The sequence below is a fragment of the Melitaea cinxia genome, chromosome 2, assembly GCF_905220565.1.
Source record: "Melitaea cinxia chromosome 2, ilMelCinx1.1, whole genome shotgun sequence".
Classification (NCBI taxonomy): domain Eukaryota; kingdom Metazoa; phylum Arthropoda; class Insecta; order Lepidoptera; family Nymphalidae; genus Melitaea; species Melitaea cinxia.
The window spans coordinates 15,892,418-15,911,508 of NC_059395.1; the positions used below are offsets into that span (position 1 = coordinate 15,892,418).

The 19,091-nt window shown below is 32.2% G+C and overlaps 3 protein-coding genes across 3 annotated transcripts; 1 reads left to right on the forward strand and 2 right to left on the reverse strand.

The window, feature by feature from the left end:
- Positions 1–5,044: 5,044 nt before the first annotated feature.
- LOC123662118 lies at positions 5,045–9,719 on the reverse strand. Its single transcript, XM_045597006.1, has 5 exons — positions 8,170–9,719; positions 7,963–8,023; positions 7,613–7,737; positions 6,499–6,707; positions 5,045–5,300 (listed from the first exon to the last, which is right to left on the reverse strand). The coding sequence occupies exons 1-5, from the start codon at positions 9,717–9,719 to the stop codon at positions 5,215–5,217; spliced, it is 2,031 nt and encodes a 676-aa protein (XP_045452962.1). The 3' UTR covers positions 5,045–5,214.
- Positions 9,720–12,667: 2,948 nt separating this feature from the next.
- LOC123665881 (39S ribosomal protein L30, mitochondrial) lies at positions 12,668–14,073 on the forward strand. Its single transcript, XM_045600115.1, has 3 exons — positions 12,668–12,936; positions 13,345–13,471; positions 13,713–14,073. The coding sequence occupies exons 1-3, from the start codon at positions 12,824–12,826 to the stop codon at positions 14,007–14,009; spliced, it is 537 nt and encodes a 178-aa protein (XP_045456071.1). The 5' UTR covers positions 12,668–12,823; the 3' UTR covers positions 14,010–14,073.
- Positions 14,074–14,109: 36 nt separating this feature from the next.
- LOC123665860 lies at positions 14,110–14,956 on the reverse strand. Its single transcript, XM_045600097.1, has one exon. The coding sequence runs from the start codon at positions 14,770–14,772 to the stop codon at positions 14,140–14,142; it is 633 nt and encodes a 210-aa protein (XP_045456053.1). The 5' UTR covers positions 14,773–14,956; the 3' UTR covers positions 14,110–14,139.
- Positions 14,957–19,091: the final 4,135 nt, after the last annotated feature.

Here is a 19,091-nt window from a genome sequence, read left to right on the forward strand (position 1 = left end):
TCATTTTGATGTAAGATTTATTTATAAAATATGTGGGTGAAAGTAACTAGAACAATATAATAATATACCTGATTATAATCTACCACCCAGTAGTTACGCCAGAAAAATAAGAGGCAACCCAACGTTTGCATTTTCTACAGGCTAATTAAATATAGCCTGGCCAGCATATCTCAGGCAACCCTTTCGCGATTACATTTATAACTAGCTGTGCCCGCGACTTCGTCCGCATGAAATTTAAAAAAAAATATATTGCTCAGGTCGCATTTGTTGTTCAGTTACAAAATAAATAAATTCCTAAAATAAAAGTAACCTAAGTTACTCCTTATTACATCAGCTATCTGTCAGTGAACATACCGTAAAAATCGGTACAGCCGTTTTAGAGATTAGCCGGAACAAACAGACAGACAGACAAAAATTGTAAAAATGATATTTTGGTATATGTACCGTGTCCATATGCATTTAGTTAAAAAGCGCTTATTTCAATATTACAAACAGACACTCAAATTTTATTTATTTGTATAGGTATACTAAAATAAATATAAGTAAAATAATTTTCATCCATTAAGCAGTTTGGTGAAGTTCGTCTCTTGTTCCTGTCTTCTGCTATATAATAGATTGGTGAAGTTCGTCTCTTATAATATATAATATATTATATAGCAGAAGACACGAACAAGAGACGAACTTCACCAAATATTCATAATTTTTGACAGATTCTACTTCTTATATCTTCTTCTTCTTCTTATTTTATTTTTGGCATACGAACTTCTTATATCATCTTCTGACAATGGTCATATATTTTTAACTGACTTCAGAAAAAGGAATAGGATTCTCAATTCGACCGTTTATATTTTTTTATATGTTTGCGGATAACTTCGTCGTTTATAAATCGATTTTTGATGATTTTTTTTTTTTTTGTTGGGAAGAAGATATCCCAAGGGTGGTACCGTAATAAGGAAAGCAGGATCTGATGATGAGATCCCAGAGAAATTAAGGGAAACCTTCGAAAATCGTAGTGGCGACTTGTGCGTTTGTTAATTTTTTTCGTTTATTTACGTTGTTTTTCGTTTGCTAGCAAACACAATTATATTTAGGTACCTAGATTTTACGCCGCGTTGGCGCAACGGTCTCAGTCATGGATTGCGCCTGTTGCGCTGGCGGTCGTGGGTTCGATCCCCGCACATGACAAACATTTGTATTGGCCATACAGGTGTTTGCCATGGTCTGGGTGTTTGTGCAGTCCTTGTGGGTCTCCCCACCGTGCCTCGGAGAGCACGTTAAGCCGTCGGTCCCGGTTGTTATCATCTTCGCCTGATAGCGATCGTTACTCATAGTAGGGAATATATCCGCCAACCCGCATTGGAGCAGCGTGGTGGATTAAGCTCTGATCCTTCCCCAACATGGGGAAAGAGGCCTATGCCCAGTAGTGGGACATTACAGGCTGAAGCGCGCACCTAGATTTTAACCTTAGTAATACTTAATTATTCTGGACGCCTTTATTATTAGTCCCGAGTGATATTCAATTTCAAAAATTTGACAACTCTGGAAATACATTAGTACGAGATAAAAATTATAGATATTACTAATTAATTAATAATTATATATATTATATTATATATCTGTCATAGAATTAAGCTAGTCAAATACGTGAAAAACATGCAAGACATAAAGTGATGTAAAATAGATTTTCTAGACTTAATGATAAAATCATTATTGCATTGTTTTCTAATTACTTTATGGTTATTGTGCCATCTGATCATTTTTAAATTATTATCATTTAGATTTAATGTTAAACTAACATGCGATGCAAGAGAATTGAACTATTATTTAAGTGATGCAAAAAAATGTGTAAATAAAATAATTGGCGTAGCTTAAGTAACGTCGTATAACTGTTTAAAAGAAAGTTGACAAACGTTGTATTTGTGTGTTAGTTAGCAGTTGTAGAAAATGTTCAATGTTTTAGATGTTGTTGTGGAAAAGTAACACCATTACCAATGACGGAACCAAATCTGATAGTTTTTAAGTGTAGCTATATATATAAAAATTTAATAATATAAGGAAATTTTAAAATTTCAGATAAAACGCACTATAGAATTAATACAACGTTTTACAAATTTAAACTAATAGGTATTAGTTGCTTGTAGCTGTTTCAATTGACTAATAATGTTTTATTTTTATTTTAATATCATAATTGTATTTGCATAATTCACCCTTTAGTTGTACCTTATCACAAGATATTTGTTTCATTAGAAGTTTTGTATTACTTTTGATAGAAAGTGTATAAAATCTTGCATACATTTTTAGAAGCCATTAAATATGTTTGAGATTCATGTGTGACCGAATTGTTATAACGCATAAAATAATAACTCTTACATGCAGGCATGCAATGTATATATATATATATATACATATTTTATGTAATATATATATATACATATTATACTTTAATTAACACACCTAAAGGCTTAATGAGGTAATGTATCCTGAACCATTCGTTTTCGGGACTTCGGAAATAAGAGGCATCGATTTGATTGACCGATACTAATTTTTTAACATTTCATTCATTTTTAGGAAGCTATCATCGAAACGTACCTTAGGCTATAAAGACTGTGCAACTTATTAAGGTAACAAAACAAATAATATTATTAACATGGATGATGAAACCACCGTTACCACGAAAGATTTCCGGTATTAAATAACACGTAGATGGAGTACCACGTAATGGAGTACCTACTCCTAGTCTACTTAGTGTTATTTTATATACATAGGAATTGGTATATAAACTAATCCCTATCATTAATATGAGCATCATTGTGTTAAGAACTTAAGACTTACGTAATAATTAGAACAAGACGTAGATACCCGCATTACTAACTGAAAAAAATGTGTTTCCGATATAATCGCAATAATCGCCATCTTATGTAAAACATTTATTACAAATTATTATATTGTGTCAATTCCAAAAATATCGAAACTAGCTATGTTTTAAGCCACGCATTTTTCTATTGCCGTGATATTAAATTTCGATTTTCGTAAAAAAGATGGTGTCTGAATTTTTTTTTTTTTATATTTGCGGTGTCATTCATTGATGTTAGTAAAAAGTTAATGAGATAACTATTTCGTCATAGCATAATTTTTTTTTATATAGTATTATTTGAAACGCCGCCGACTACTTCTTATAACGAAGTTCTTTTTAAAAGATTGTTTGTTATAAATTGACTTTAAGACAAAAAATCGCTAGCGAAAATTTATTAGCTAAAATTAAAAAAAAAAGTGCGTGTGTACAAAGTACGCATATCAGAAGTGAAATTTCTTTGGCAAACTAATTTTTAAGTCTCATTTATATTTATACAAATCTAAAGCTTTAGACTTTCGTTCCAGCGCCATCGACGTTGCCGTTTCATCCGTAAAAATTTTACCCTTATGCGCCTAAAGAAGTTTCACTTCAAAAAACCAGTTTATGTGTTAAAATTAGACAGTTTATTAGTAAGGGGCGATATCTTTCACCTATTTTAGTTATTACGGTATACTGTCGATGTGTATTACTGTCGATGTCGAAAATTGGTAAGTGAAGTTTACTGTAACAAATGTTAGTAACAATTACTTTAAGTTTACCATGTATTGTAGGATAAGCAACCTTACTACTTTAAAGTAACAAAATGAAGGCTATGCAGAACATCCACAAGCAAAATTAATTATGCTTAATTATGAGAAGCAAAATTTGCGTTCTCTTAAAACTTAACTTCGGCTATCTCTTATGAACATTTCTAGTCTATTTGTTACTTGTGTTATTGTTGTTCACAAATAGGTAAGCCTATTTGTTAGTTGTGCGTGAGATTTATAATCAGTTGTAATTATGTCACCATTGGCAGTATGTAGGATGCCAATGATTGTCAGAGCCACGATGATATATCTACCTATAATTATGAATGTATGAATCTTGTCCATTACACATTCATTTGACATTGACAGTAAGATTATATGTAACAAGACGCTCAAAATAATAAAAATGTTAATAAAATGTAGGATTATATGTAATTAAAAAAATTAAATGTTATAAAAACTATGCACACAAATAATTAAATTTTAATAAAATTCCGTGTAAAATACAAATGAAAAATTTAGTTAAAAAACATTCCTATTGTCTTACTAATAAAATGTTACACATAATATTACATTAAACTTAGCAGTTTTTTCTAAAAAAAAAGTTGATTGTGTAAGATTTTATTAGTAATAGCAATACTTTTAAATATAAGAATATTGTTAGCAAATATTATCATGTTATAATCAGCTGTTCCAAAAAATAGGTATGGTACCAAATATATTAAGGGAATTACCTGTTGTTTCCAGTAAAGTTTAAATAAATAAATGTCTGTTCAATAAAATAGTTTAATTCCTTTGTAAATGTTAAGGTAATACACATTAAAGAATATAGTCTAACATAAAAAATAATAACAACAACCTACTTCAAAATACAATACTGTCTGGTATAATACATAATCAAATTATAATACCTTTAAGTTATTTAATAAACAATTACTAACTAATCTAAACTGAAACAGCTTCAGGTAAGTTCCCTACCTAGTGGTAGTAAGTGTTATCACATATTTATAATAATAAAAACAGGTGGTAACACCAATATTGTGTTGTCCGAGGCACGGCAGAGACAACAAGGATACATATGTATTACCAAAACTAATTCTTCATCTATCATCTACCTTCATGAAATTTTGGTCACCACTGTATTAGAATGATTGTCTGTTGTTTTACTACTTAAATTTTAGAGTACAATGGGCCGGTTTCACCGTTTGTGCGTAAAGTTAAGGTAGGAGGTAGAATACGCCATTTGAACCTGTTTTCCTCAATTAATAAACTACAACTTTAAATTGTTATTTGCGAATAGAAATATTTTATAAATATTCTGAAATAAATGTAAATAACGTATCAATACATATGTCAGAAGTGAAACTTCTTGGCAAACTAAGTTTTAAGTCTCTTTTATATTTCTACAAATCTAAAGCTTTAGACTTCCGTTCCGCACTTCAAAAACTTTTATACCATCATCTATCAAAAAGCGTTATCTACAAACGGTGAAACATACCAATAAAGAGATTACATTTGTGAATATGTAGGGGTTAATTTCATCAACTTTAGCTCAATCAACTTTGAAAATTCTTCACACAAAAGGTGTTACATGTATAAAAGTTAAAAGTAAATCTATAAAAATTTTGGTTGTTGTTTTAAAGCTGTTATATCTAAAAATTTTGGTATTGCCATTTGTGGTTGTCCATTTTGATTAGTACCTATAAAACAAAAGTTAAGAATTAGTGAGTATACATACATGTTTATTATTTTAATTTTTTTTTATTGTGCATTTAATTTATTGATTTTGCTCAGTTTTTAACCGACTTCCGAAAAAGAAGGACTTCATCCTTCGACATCAGAACTTTTGACCGGGTGGACCGATTTCGAAAAATTTTTTTTTAATCGAAAGGTGGTGTGTGTCAATTGGTCCCATTTAAATTTATTTGAGATCTAACAACTACTTTTCGAGTTATATCTAATAATGCGTTTTTACTTGACGCTTTTTTCGTCGACCTACGTTGTATTATACCGCATAACTTTCTACTGGATGTACCGATTTTGATATTTCTTTTTTTGTTGGAAAGGTGATATCCCTAGTTTGCTACCATGATAAGGAAATCAGGATCTGATGATGGAATCCCAGAGAAATCGAGGGAAACTCTCGAAAATCCGCAATAACTTTTTACTGAGTGTACCGATTTTGATAATTTTTAATTTTATCGAAAGCGGATGTTTATCATGTGGTCACATTTAAATTTTATCGAGATCTGATATAACTACTTTTTGAGTAATCTTTGATAACGCGTAGTTTACTTGACTATTTTTTCGTCGATCTACGTTGTATTACACGTCGATGTAATTGAAGTCGGTTTTTTTTTCGTTTGCGAGCAAACACAATAATCTATTTTGTTTTGGCTGGTGTAGAACCGTTCTGGTGTAGTTTTGCGTGTCGTCGCCTAAAACACCGACGGTTTGTGCTTTCGATTCTCGCTCGGGATGATTATTTGTAATTATACAAGTATTTCTTTCTCGTTAGGATGTCTGTCTTTGTGGGTCTCCCCACCAATCCTCGGAGAGCATAGTGAGCCTTTGGTCCCGGTTGTTGTCATAAATATCTGATAGCGATTGCTACTCAGAGTAGAGAATATATCCACTAACCACCAGTGGAGCAGTGTTGTGGACTAAGCTTACATCCTTCTCCTACCTGGAGAAAGAGGTTGATGCCCAGCCGTGAGATGTTTTACTAGCTGAATTGTATTGTACCGTTCTCTGGTAGAGAACAGTACAATACAATTCACAACAACACATGTATTATATTAATTCTTCCTTTTTTAAAAGTTAACAATATATTGTACAATAAAGTACATTTATAAATAAACAATGTTCAAAAATATTTAAGTAAGAAATGTAACTGACCTTGTAACAGTTTATGTTTTTCCATATAATTTCTTGTCGCTAGAGACATATCCACAGTCACAGGTTTAGGTGACGGAGTTTTTGGCAAAGGTGGAGCATTTTTTAAATATTTAGCTGCAAGCTGATTCATTTTCAAGCTTGTGTCAGTTGTAGGAACTTGTAAATGAGGCTGCTCATTAAATCCTAATGGTTGATCACCAAATGTCACTCTAAAATCATTATCATTATTATATAATAAAACTAGGTTGATAAAATGTGCGTGCCGAAAAAACTTAAAAAGGAGTCCCGGCACGATAAAGGGACTTATATCGTGTATGCCCTTTATCCCCCCTCGAACAAGAAAGTTCCTGTTTTAACCTAAAGGGCGTGTGGGCAACTTGGAAATTAAGTGTAGCGACGCCATCTGTTGTCGAATATTTGAACTTCATTCAGGACAACGATTATTTGGGTTGCATTTCGAAAGGTGCTGCGAGCAATTGCAGCGTGTGTAGTAATGGCGCAAAATTTATAATTCCAATTTCAATATCTTAAATTGCATTTGTTACTATAATAAAGTTATTAAATTTTATATATTTATGCAGCAGTAGCTAATTTATATTTTGGAGTTAAAGCGACATAATTTTAGTTATTCAAATTAGTTCTGAAAACATTTTAAAATTTAAGTTTTTAGATTTCGCGCCTTTACTACGTATGCTATAGCTGCAGAACCTATTGTTACGGCGGACGATAATGTCGAGAACATTCTAGAAGGTGTGAGAAAGAAAATATTCTCAAACTTTCTCGAATATCCTAGAGCCTAGCTCTCTGAATATATAAGAGCCCGGTGTCGCCCACCAGAGTTAGTTCGATTTGAACAGCGAAACAAGCGATTTCGAAACGAAAAGGAAAGAAGGTATTTAAAAAAAATTAGGGATTGGAAATTTTTGTTAAATACCCGAGCGAAGACAGGGCGGGAAGCTATTTTTTATAAAACAGATAATTAGATATGGTAAAAAGTTGTAAAAAATTCTTAAGAATTTTTATTAATGACTAAAAAGTTTACATTTTTACCACATAACAGTTTGATTCTCATGTTTTATATTCCTTTTAAAAATATTTTACAGAAACAACTAACCTTTTGGCTACACTAACATTAGTCTTGTCAATCTGTACCTGCAGACATTTCTGTTTACTATTCCTATAAAGGGCACTAGCTGAAGATGGCATATCAGATTCTTGTAACATGCCATTTACATGTGTCTGTAAAAACAGAAAATATAGAATTTTTTTTGTAGTTTATTTATTTATTACCAGACACACCAACAGCATTACAAACATTACATTACAATAAGCTATACTCTACAATATTAAGATAGTATGCATGCCAATTACAGGTATGTACATCACTCTTAATTAATTAATTTGATCTTTATGCAATCAAAATTGTTGTAAACAAATTGTCTTAATCGGACAGTAAATACCTACCATAACTTTGTTATAATATGTCCATCCAACGTTGGATTGGTCATCACCACTGCTATCAGAACTGAGAATAAAATTCACATTAATTTTATCATACCGATAACATTTTCATTTTTGCTAAAGTAATATACCAATTAAGTATTAAATATATGAAAAAATAATGAATAAATAGATAATATTTAGATATTATTTAGACTTTTAGACACTTACTCGCTATAGTCTCTAATGTCTAGATATAAACTCTGTTCAGGAGACATTAATGGTGTTATTGCATTGTCAACTTGTACATTATATAAACTTATTTCATTCAGTGTTTTATCTACCATTGCATCATCAGTATTTCTTGTCAAATCTCCAGCTGCTTCTTCAGCACTTATATTTTTTTGAGGCACAGTTGGGTTTGCAGCAGGAGTTATACCATCAAGGAAATTTAGATTTGCCGAAGGAGTTTTTGACACTATCTCCTTAATACTGATTTGGGATCTGTTACATTGAATCTGTGCTTCACTTTTCTTGACTATTTCTTTATTAATAATAGTCGATGTTCGAAACATTTCAAAACTTGTCATTACTCCAATTGATATCTTTTCTTCAGTTCCAATGGATTGTACTTCTACATGTTCTCCAACAATTTTCGGGATTGGTTTTTTAACATTCTGTGGGTCATGTGTATTATTCGATATGAATTTATCTACTTTCTCTTGTAGCAGTTGTAACTGTTCATTTTGTAATTTTATTATTTTAAACAAATCTGCGACAGTTGGCTCTCTTTTATCTTTGAAAACATTATTTTGTACCTCTACATCTAAAGAATCAGAACTTTTATTTTGTTCATATTTTTCAATAGCCCAGTTCTTTTTATCAACTGCATTTTGTGGGATGTGCATTGATGTTTTACTGCAGTTGCAAGGCGAAACATAATTATTTATAGGTCTACAATAACAGTAACAAACTGAATATCTCTTGTCTGTTACAGCCCTACAGTGACATACTTCAGAATTATTTTTAGGCATATTTTGTTCAAGGATCACATTGCTTCTGGATTGTTTTACATTATGCTGTATATTAAAAACATGAACACAATTATGACAATTACACACATGATCAATTCCATTGGAAAATTTACGAGAATCAATGGTTTTAGTATCTATCTCTTCTAAACGAGGAACTCCTAATTTCATTATTTCTGTTTTTTTTAAAAGAGGATTGTTTTCTTTATCCAGTTGTAAGCCATTAAATTGACTACCAATATTTATGTAGTCATTAAAATTTTCTTTTCTTATAAAAAAATTGTCCTTTTTGCTTAGCATATTTGGCGGGCTACAGACATTTTTATTTTCCATGGAGGATAACACTCGTAATGGTGAATTTTCTTGTGAGGATGTCACATGTCCTTTAATAGTTTTCATTTCATTTGAGCACTCAATATTATGCCTTAGACTAGCGTTCTTCGCATTACTATAATTACAGTCAAGGATACTTAAATCCAAATCATTTGAAGGCGAACAGTTGTTGTTCTTGAGTTGCGGTGTACGCGATAAGTATGTTTTACTAACGATTGGATATGGACTGGAATCTGCTGACTCAAATCTCTGTACAGGATCATTAGTAAAAGGTAGAGGGCGATATTCTAAGTAATTTATAGAAGGGACTGATTGCACTTGTTTCTCAATAAATGGTCTTGGAGAGTGGCATTCCGAATTGTTCAATGTGCTCATTCTTGTCGCTTTCACTGGAGATTCAAATCGTACCTTCTTCATGAAAACACTTTTAAGAATAATTTTTCAAATTATTATCCGTATATCAATAAATTATATGGAATACACAATCAGTTCATACACTGTACAAAATGTATACCTACACAATATAAGCTTCAAAGTTGTCAAATCGTTCGTTAAAATTCAAATTTGAAATTAGGGATGCGTTTATTGTTTAAAAATTTTAATAATATTTTTATTGAATTTAATTTAAAAAACGGTATAAAAAAATTCGAAAACAAAATATCTTTTCTGTCTTTTATTTTTAGGACTTTTTTTACTTTAGAATACTATACTAAAAAATGCCTCACAAGAAATTGTAAATTATTAATAACATCCGTTAAAAATTTTAATTATGGGAATAGAAATATCTCATACATAATTATATTAAATTCGATAGCAAAAAAGAATAAATCAAAAACTTTTTACTGTCGGATACTGTCATTCGTCAAATAGCGTTATCCACAACTGGTGAAACTGTCACTGTGACTGTTAGTCTTTGAAAGTCCTAACTTTAGCACTAGTATTTTACTAATTAAAAACCTTAACTTCATTAAAGTTAAGTTTTTTAACTTTTATGTAATGGCAATAAAAAATGTTTGTTAGAGGTCGTCCATTAATCACCTGAGGATGCTGGACCGATGATCTAGTAAGAACGTAGATCATCGGTCCAGCAGACCGAAGGGTGTCCCACACTGCGTTATGCATCCATATGGTCTCCACTCAATGACACATCTGCTCCAAATTCCAACGGCCATCGGTCCTTAGACATAGTTGAATTGCCACGTCAACTTGCCTATTGTACAGACTATGTTTAATGGTCTCACTATTTTGATGATACCTTATTTTTTGTTTATTTATTTTTATAATAAGCTAACTGTTACATTAACTACTAAATAATTATGATATTTCGATTTAATGGCATCGGTTCGTTGGAACAGAAAGAAAGAACCCTTAATGGTCTCCATTCATAATAATCTGAGAAACACCACTATTAATATTAGTTCACACTCGGAAATTTTTTCTTTAAACATATAGATAAGCGGAATTAATTTACGAATTTTATCAAATCAAATGTCAAATATATCCATAATCCTAAACGTACTTTCTCTAATTTACAATTAAATAATTTATTTTACCGTAAGATGTGTTCAGAGAGTTACGATGGGTTCTATAAGGTTTTCATGGATGGGTCCAAAGATAGTTACGGGGTTGGGGCGGCGTTTTACGATTATCAAATAAATTTTAAAGCTAAATTTCAAATTAACCATGCTCTATAATGCATATAGAATTAATAGCTACAGCAGAGCCTTTGTCTTATCTTAAATCTGTTAATGGGAATAATTTTGTCATATTTACATATGCTAAAAGCGCATTGCAATATTTAGCTCGGTGTACGAAATCCTATAACTTACGATATAGTAAGTTAATTTCGGAACTAAACGCCTCGACTAAATGTGTATATCTTCAACGAATCCCTTCTCATAATGATATTGTAGAAAATAATATTGTAGATGAGCTTGCAAAACAAGCATGTACAGAAGGCGTTTTAGTCAATACAAAACCATTTTATAGCGAGTGCTTATTTACCTATAAAAACGTTGTTTGGAATTGTGGAAGGAATACTTTAATGAAAGATTTTCCGAAAGGGGTATTTGGTACAAAACCATACAGCCTGAACCGATAAGTACTCCTTGGATCAGGAATAGTTTAAGCAGATTAGATATAATAATAATCTTAAAAATGCACTCCGGACACATTCCATTGAACCAGTTTGCTTATTTGATGAATAAGACTAATACTACCGAGGGCGTTTATCATAATTATTATTATGGAATGTATCCGTAATGAACAATTGTGGAATGAAATATTTATGTCTAATAGTATTATAAGAGAAGTCGGTGGAATAAACTGCGTCTTGGCGTTCCCTTTATCCAAGGAGGCCAGGGCTCTGTATAAACTGGTTAGACTGGGTTTGAGAGTGAGATGATCGGTCATCTTCTCTCAAGCCCAGTTTCTAGTTTAGGAAGACGTATAGAGTCTCAAAGTCCCTTTTTTGTGACAAAGCGTTTTAGTCAGTCAGAAAACAAATACTAAATTGCATATTTATTATACTTTTATATTTGACAGCAAGTTATCGCAGTTTTATGTGTTATACAGACTCTTGTAGAGACTGTGCTCTAGTGCCTTTAGTGATTCTCGTTCGTTAGTGATCCCAAACGTACGATAAGTATCGTACGTGTACGATCCGTACCTTAGGATCGTAGATCGTACGTGATTTGTACGATAATTCTGTCTGAAGCAACGACCTTTTTTTGACTGTTTGAAATTTAAAAACAGTTGTTTAATATTTTTACGATAATTTGAAGCAACGACCTTTTTTTGGCAGACTAAAATTTTAAATCAGTTGTTTCATGTAATTTACTTAAAAACTTGAATTTGAAATTTTTTGTTAAGTGTACGGTAATTGTTCCGAAAGTACGATAATTTCACAGCACTTGTCGACCAGATGGGTAAAAATTTCTGTTAACTTATTATTCTTGGTCTTAATGGCTTTTAGTTGTGCCAGGGGGCAGGTATAGTCGAATTCGCCAATGTCACGTGGGATAGAAAAGACATGAAGGAGAATGATCAGTGTTTGTTGAGATTGTATACAGGTCATGCAACGCAGCCCAATTTCAATTTGGGCAATCTGAAATTATTTTTTATAATTAAATCTTAAGTTGGCGAAGCTAGTCAGTTTTTTATTATTTATTTATTTTTTGCATATTTCAATTATTCGGCAATTGTTCTTCAGCTAAGGAATAGTTAGTTCATTTAAGGTAAAACAGAAAAAATCGAATGTCAATTTTCAAGGGTAAAATATCGATTTACTGAATCGATTAAGTACAGAGAGTCGGAGGAATCGATTCTTCGATTAATCGATTTCATATCGCCATGTAATAAGGTTGGGCCGATCCATAGATTTATTATGTCATTGGTTTTACTTTTATGTCATTTATTGACAAAATCACGGTCTTGACAAAATAATATTTGAATCACGATCTTTTTAGCTGTTTTAAATAATTTGAATAATACGCACTACAAAATAAACAAATATTTTCAATATGAATAAACAATTATTAAAAGCAAGTACACCTTTAACATCATTAATTCGTTGGAAAGGTTATAAATATCCAGGAGGTATCCGATACCCAGGAGGAATAACTTATTATCCACGGTATTTATCAACTCATTATTAATAATTTTATTTATAATGAATCAAATAATAGCCATGAAGTAAAGCTGTATATTCGTGTATCTTCTATATTTAAAAAGTATATACATATCATATGAAGTTAAGAAAATTCATGAGGTGACTGTTCAATTTCAAAGATGAGTGTATAAAATATGCAAATAACAAGTAGAATAGCTTTTTTTGAAGCCCCTTATTTCAAAAAATTTATTTCGTAATATTTAACTATTTTATAATTAATTTCAGTAATATTCATTAATCCTTGTCTATCCTTCTTTAAATTGCTTTTATTTTATGTAAAAAAATAACTTGTAAAGAAACCTGTAATAAAATATAACTTCATAAATCCAGTTACTAATCAAAAACAATAAATTACAATTAAATGATTTTTAGACACCCAAATCACAAGGATCCCGAGTGCACTCCATCAAAGTTATTTAGAGTAGAGCAAATTAAAAGCAGTAGGCATCATCCATGGTGGGAAAAAAAAGTTTTAAGTGAACTTAAGCTTGAAGGACTTGTAAGTTATATGAAAATAATTAAAATAATTATCATACATGTGTATTTAAATGCTGTTTATATAAGAATAGTTATTTTTAAAAATGTGTAGATTTCATAATCATAGGAAATATTTATTTCCTCAATATAAATCTAAGAATTATTTTAATGATGTGAAAGTTACATATTTAATTTTAGTATATAATTGATCTAGAAGATTAAAAATGAATTTTATATTAACATAGTTTGTTAAACACTTTTAGAGCCAAGTTGCAATTGTCAAGAATATACCCGAAATGAACGCGAAGTTATGGACAATTAAACACCTTATTAAGGTTACCCCTATTACCTTTCCTTATGGTGAACCAACAGAAGAAGATATTAAGTACACAATTCTTAAGGAAAATGGGCAGTGTATAGTCACAAAAACTTTACAACCAGAACTGCAGAAATTAGAAGCTCTAGAAAAATTTGAAAATGATCCTAAAAAGATGGATTCAACAACAATTAAAAAAGATTCAAGACATAAATGGAACAATGCTTTCACAGGAGGATTTTAATATATATATTTTATTTTAATCTAGATGTAATAATTAGATAATAAAATAATACAAACTGCATAAACAAGTTTTTTAATAACTTAATACTAAACTAAACAATTTAAATATTTACAAACTTTAATATTAAAAATTATGCAGATTTCTTCTTATTTAATAAATAATTAAAATGTTCTGGAGTTCTAAAATATTTGTCCAGTAGTATTCCATGTTTCTTTCCAAGTCCAAACCTTGAATCACCCCAAGACACAACAAATGTAGGATTCAATTTCTTAAATTCTTCTAAGTGGAATTTGTGTTTTACAATTGAATTATACCAGCTTCCTCTAAATATAGCTAAATACTCGTCTCCATTTTTGTATAGACGGATAACAAATTTTGATAGTAACACTTTGAGTGCTACATGGAAAATTATAAAGGCTCCAAGGTATATCAAATATTCTGTAGTATTATTGGCAATGACAACTTGATCTCCTAGAACTATTGGGTCATTTATAGTAGTCATATCAAATTTGAATGCAGTATAGTAAATAGCTGCAGCGCCAATTATAGCCGTAGAAGATGTTAAATATGTAACCGCATAATTGAGAATGTTACCCATAGGTGCTTTATATATTAATTGCCAATTTTTTGTTAATCCATCTTTTTCTTGCCATTTTCCTTGACTCTCCAAAAATTTCAACGGATGCTGCGATATACACTTAACTGATGTAATATTATACAGTGATCGAAAAGTATTTGGTTTAAATAAACGTATACAATTCATTTTAACGCTTTTCTATTTAATTTCTAATAACTTGTTCATAAGTTGTACTGCATTTAATTCATTTTATAATCTCTAAAGAGTATATAAAGGTAATATCAATAAACAAGTAGAAATAGGTATATTTTCTTCTTTTCAGTTTGAGGTTATAACTTTATAAGTAATGTCAAATTGAAAAGCAAATGTCAAAAACAAGAAGATAATCGGGTCGGGCGCGTTCCGATGAAGTTGCCGTTCCATTAACGTAAAAAACGCCGCGGGCGTTACGGGCGAATTTTATAAGTGGAACTACGAATTATAGATATACTATACTTCATCAGCCGCTGCGTTGGCGCAACGGTCATAGTCATGGATTGTGCCTGTTGCGCTGGCGGTTGCGGGTTCGATCCCCGCACATGACAAATATTTGTATGGCCATACAGGTTTTTGCCGTGGTCTGAGTGTTTTGTGCAGTCCTGTGGGTCTCCCCACCGTGCCTCGGAGAGCACGTTAAGCCGTCGGTCCCGGTTGTTATTGTTACGTGTTAGGGTTCGAAGGATTTGGAGAGAAAGACCTGCTCTTTTTTTGGAGACTTTATTTACTAGCACTAGGTTCAACCACTAAGCACTAGGTTCAAACACTAAGCACTAATGATGTCCTATGTCGTAGCCAATGTCGTAGGTTTCGCTGGTATCACTCGTGATCACTAGTTTTCACTTTGAAGGCGCCTCGAAGATCGCTCAAACTCAACTGAACTCGCTCGCCTCCCTGCGGCTATTTATATCGACCGAGACGAAGCCCAGACCATTCTGGAAAGTTCGCGCATGTACCCGGTTTTCGAGACTATACTTCTATATAGTTCCACCGTAGTTCCCCTAACGCCATCTAGTATTGAGAAGAGAGTTTCATGCTGTCTCTGTCTTTGTGTGGTTTCAATGGTTGCACAAAAGTTTTAAATTGCGAAATAATTTTACATAGAGAAGTGAGAAAAATTATTTATAACGTATAATTCGCGTCTTGTAAAAAGAACGCTGGCTGTCAAGATGCGCAAAGGTTTTGGAACAAAGAATATATTGCAATTACTTTGTAAAAAGACAAAGTTTTAAAATACAGGTAACTTTTAATCATGAGTTGATTTTTAAATAAATTCAACAAAATGAATAAATTAATAAGTAATAAAAATACCTGATAATAGCTAATGTTTATGATTGTAGTATTTCAGCTCCATTTCACTTGAGGCCTTTTTTTGCTTCACATCACTGTCTGTACACAATTGCGCATGCAAAGTGCTCACCTGTCTATTATACATATAGGTAAACGTTAAATTTGTCCAAACTATTTATATTTATTTAAAAATTAAGGAAAGTGGAGCTGTTCCAAACTATACTTGAGCAATTATAAATGCATATTGAGCAGTTTTTTAACACTTTGAGCAATTTTAAATATTGTATACATCAAAAGATATAGTAGTTTGAAATTATTGATAAATGAATTTTTTTCAACGAATTTTTTGATTTTTTATTAAATAGTTTAAGAGCAATTTAAAAGGACAACGTAGTTGAATTGAGCTATTTAAAATCTATCGATTAGTATTTTTTTTTTATTACAAATATCATTATTTTGCAGACTGGGGTGGGGTAGGTATTTATCACTCACTTTCACAACACATTAGCTTACGGACATTTATAAAACTCCATTTTCTATTTATTTAACTAAAAACAAATATCAATTTACCATTATAAATACATAAAAACTAAACATTTTTGAATATCATATCAAAAATTGACCGCTCCAGCGGGGTTCGAACCCGCGTCTCCGACGTACCGTGTCGGCGCTCTAGCCAATTAAGCTATGGAACGATGCACCCGCTCGAGCGAAATTTTCGATATGATAATTTTTAATTTCGGCTTAAGCGAACCGTGGCGCCGTCTATAGTGAGCTCTTTACAGAAACCCGTAACTATTCAAAGTTTCATATTACAATGAAAATCTTTGACAGGAGACGACACCGTGCTATTTTTAATATCAAAGATTTTATTTTTGTGTTACCCACATTAGGAATTCTAAACATTTTTGAATATCATATCAAAAATTGACCGCTCCAGCGGGGTTCGAACCCGCGTCTCCGACGTACCGTGTCGGCGCTCTAGCCAATTAAGCTATGGAACGATGCACTCGCTCGAGCGAAATTTTCGATATGATAATTTTTAATTTCGGCTTAAGCGAACCGTGGCGCCGTCTATAGTGAGCTCTTTACAGAAACCCGTAACTATTCAAAGTTTCATATTACAATGAAAATCTTTGACAGGAGACGACACCGTGCTATTTTTAATATCTAAGATTTTATTTTTGTGTTACCCACATTAGGAATTCTAAACATTTTTGAATATCATATCAAAAATTGACCGCTCCAGCGGGGTTCGAACCCGCGTCTCCGACGTACCGTGTCGGCGCTCTAGCCAATTAAGCTATGGAACGATGCACCCGCTCGAGCGAAATTTTCGATATGATAATTTTTAATTTCGGCTTAAGCGAACCGTGGCGCCGTCTATAGTGAGCTCTTTACAGAAACCCGTAACTATTCAAAGTTTCATATTACAATGAAAATCTTTGACAGGAGACGACACCGTGCTATTTTTAATATCTAAGATTTTATTTTTGTGTTACCCACATTAGGAATTCTAAACATTTTTGAATATCATATCAAAAATTGACCGCTCCAGCGGGGTTCGAACCCGCGTCTCCGACGTACCGTGTCGGCGCTCTAGCCAATTAAGCTATGGAACGATGCACCCGCTCGAGCGAAATTTTCGATATGATAATTTTTAATTTCGGCTTAAGCGAACCGAAATTTGATATGATATTCAAAAATGTTTAGAATTCCTAATGTGGGTAACACAAAAATAAAATCTTAGATACATAAAAACTATTAAAATACGAATATCGAGAGTACAGATAATTAATATTTTTGAATATGACATTTCAATAACAAAAAAAGTTATTGCTTTTGTTTAAAAAAAGTTATAATTTTGTTACACTTATTTAGTGCGAATTATTCGCACAGGTATTTTTTTAATGTACCTACCAATAACCATTACAGCCGCGAGTAAAAGCCTAATTAAAAAATAAAACAGTAGTACTTTCGTGCGCGAGTGTACCCATGCGCTCCAGTTTCTACCAGCGTTCTTTTTACATGACGCGAGTTATAAACATTTTGTCGTTTTAAAAAGCCTTTTTTAATTTTTCTTATTTAGTATCGTTACAAGTCTGTTTGTATAATAATCTTGAGTTGTTAATGCAGATGATAAAAATAGATAGATAGATAACTGCAGAGCAGTTTAATATGTATTATATATGTATATTATAAGTTTAATGCATAAAACTCAAAAATTACATTTAAATTTTAAAGGAACATATAACTATTTGGCAGATCTTTCCCAAAATTAATTTCTTACCTTGTAGCTCATCTTTGTTATACTCTTTTGTGGTTTACTCATGACAGTATTTTTAGATTAATTTGATATTGCCTACTATAAAATCTATATATTTTTGTCATTTGATCTAATCGTAAGGTCTCTTGTGAATTTTCACTTCTTTCTTTCGAAAAAATAAAGTAGGTAGACCAATTTATATTATATAAATTGTGGTCTGTGTGCCGTGCTCACACCGCGGGTTTCCGGGTTCATTCCCGTTCAATCAATTAATCACTTCAGCCTATCGCAGTCCACTGCTGGACATGGGCCTCCACAAGTTCGCGTCAAAAATGGCGTGAACTCATGTGCGTCGCCCATAGTTAACACGCTGGACAGGCGGGTTAGTGACCGCAGGGCTGGCTTTGTCGCACCCGTCTTCGGCCTGTGTATTTGAAAACTAGCAGTTGGATAGTTATCCGGCTATCGGTCGGTTCTTTAACTTCTAAGGTGGTAGTGGAACTGTGTAATCTCTTAGTCGCCTTTTACGACACCCACGGAAAGAAAGGGGTGGCTATATTCTTTACTGCCGTAACCACGCAGCAGGATGGATATTTCGCTAAATATTCTCCACTGTGCCTTAATGAGCACGTTAAGCAGTCGATCTCGACACCTGATAGCCTTCGTTACGCTGACAGGGAAAATATCCTCCAACACTCATAGGAGCAGCGTGATGTATTAGGCTTCGACTCTTTCTCCTATATTGAGAAAGAAGCCTATGTCCAGTAGTTGGACGTTACATGCTTAATCAATCAATCATTGATAGTTTATTTTCATAGGCAGATTGAATCACCTCTTCCCTCTTCAAATATTATTTTTATATGTATGTTTTTTATTTATAGAACCTGTGGTTAAATAAAACAAAACAAAAAAA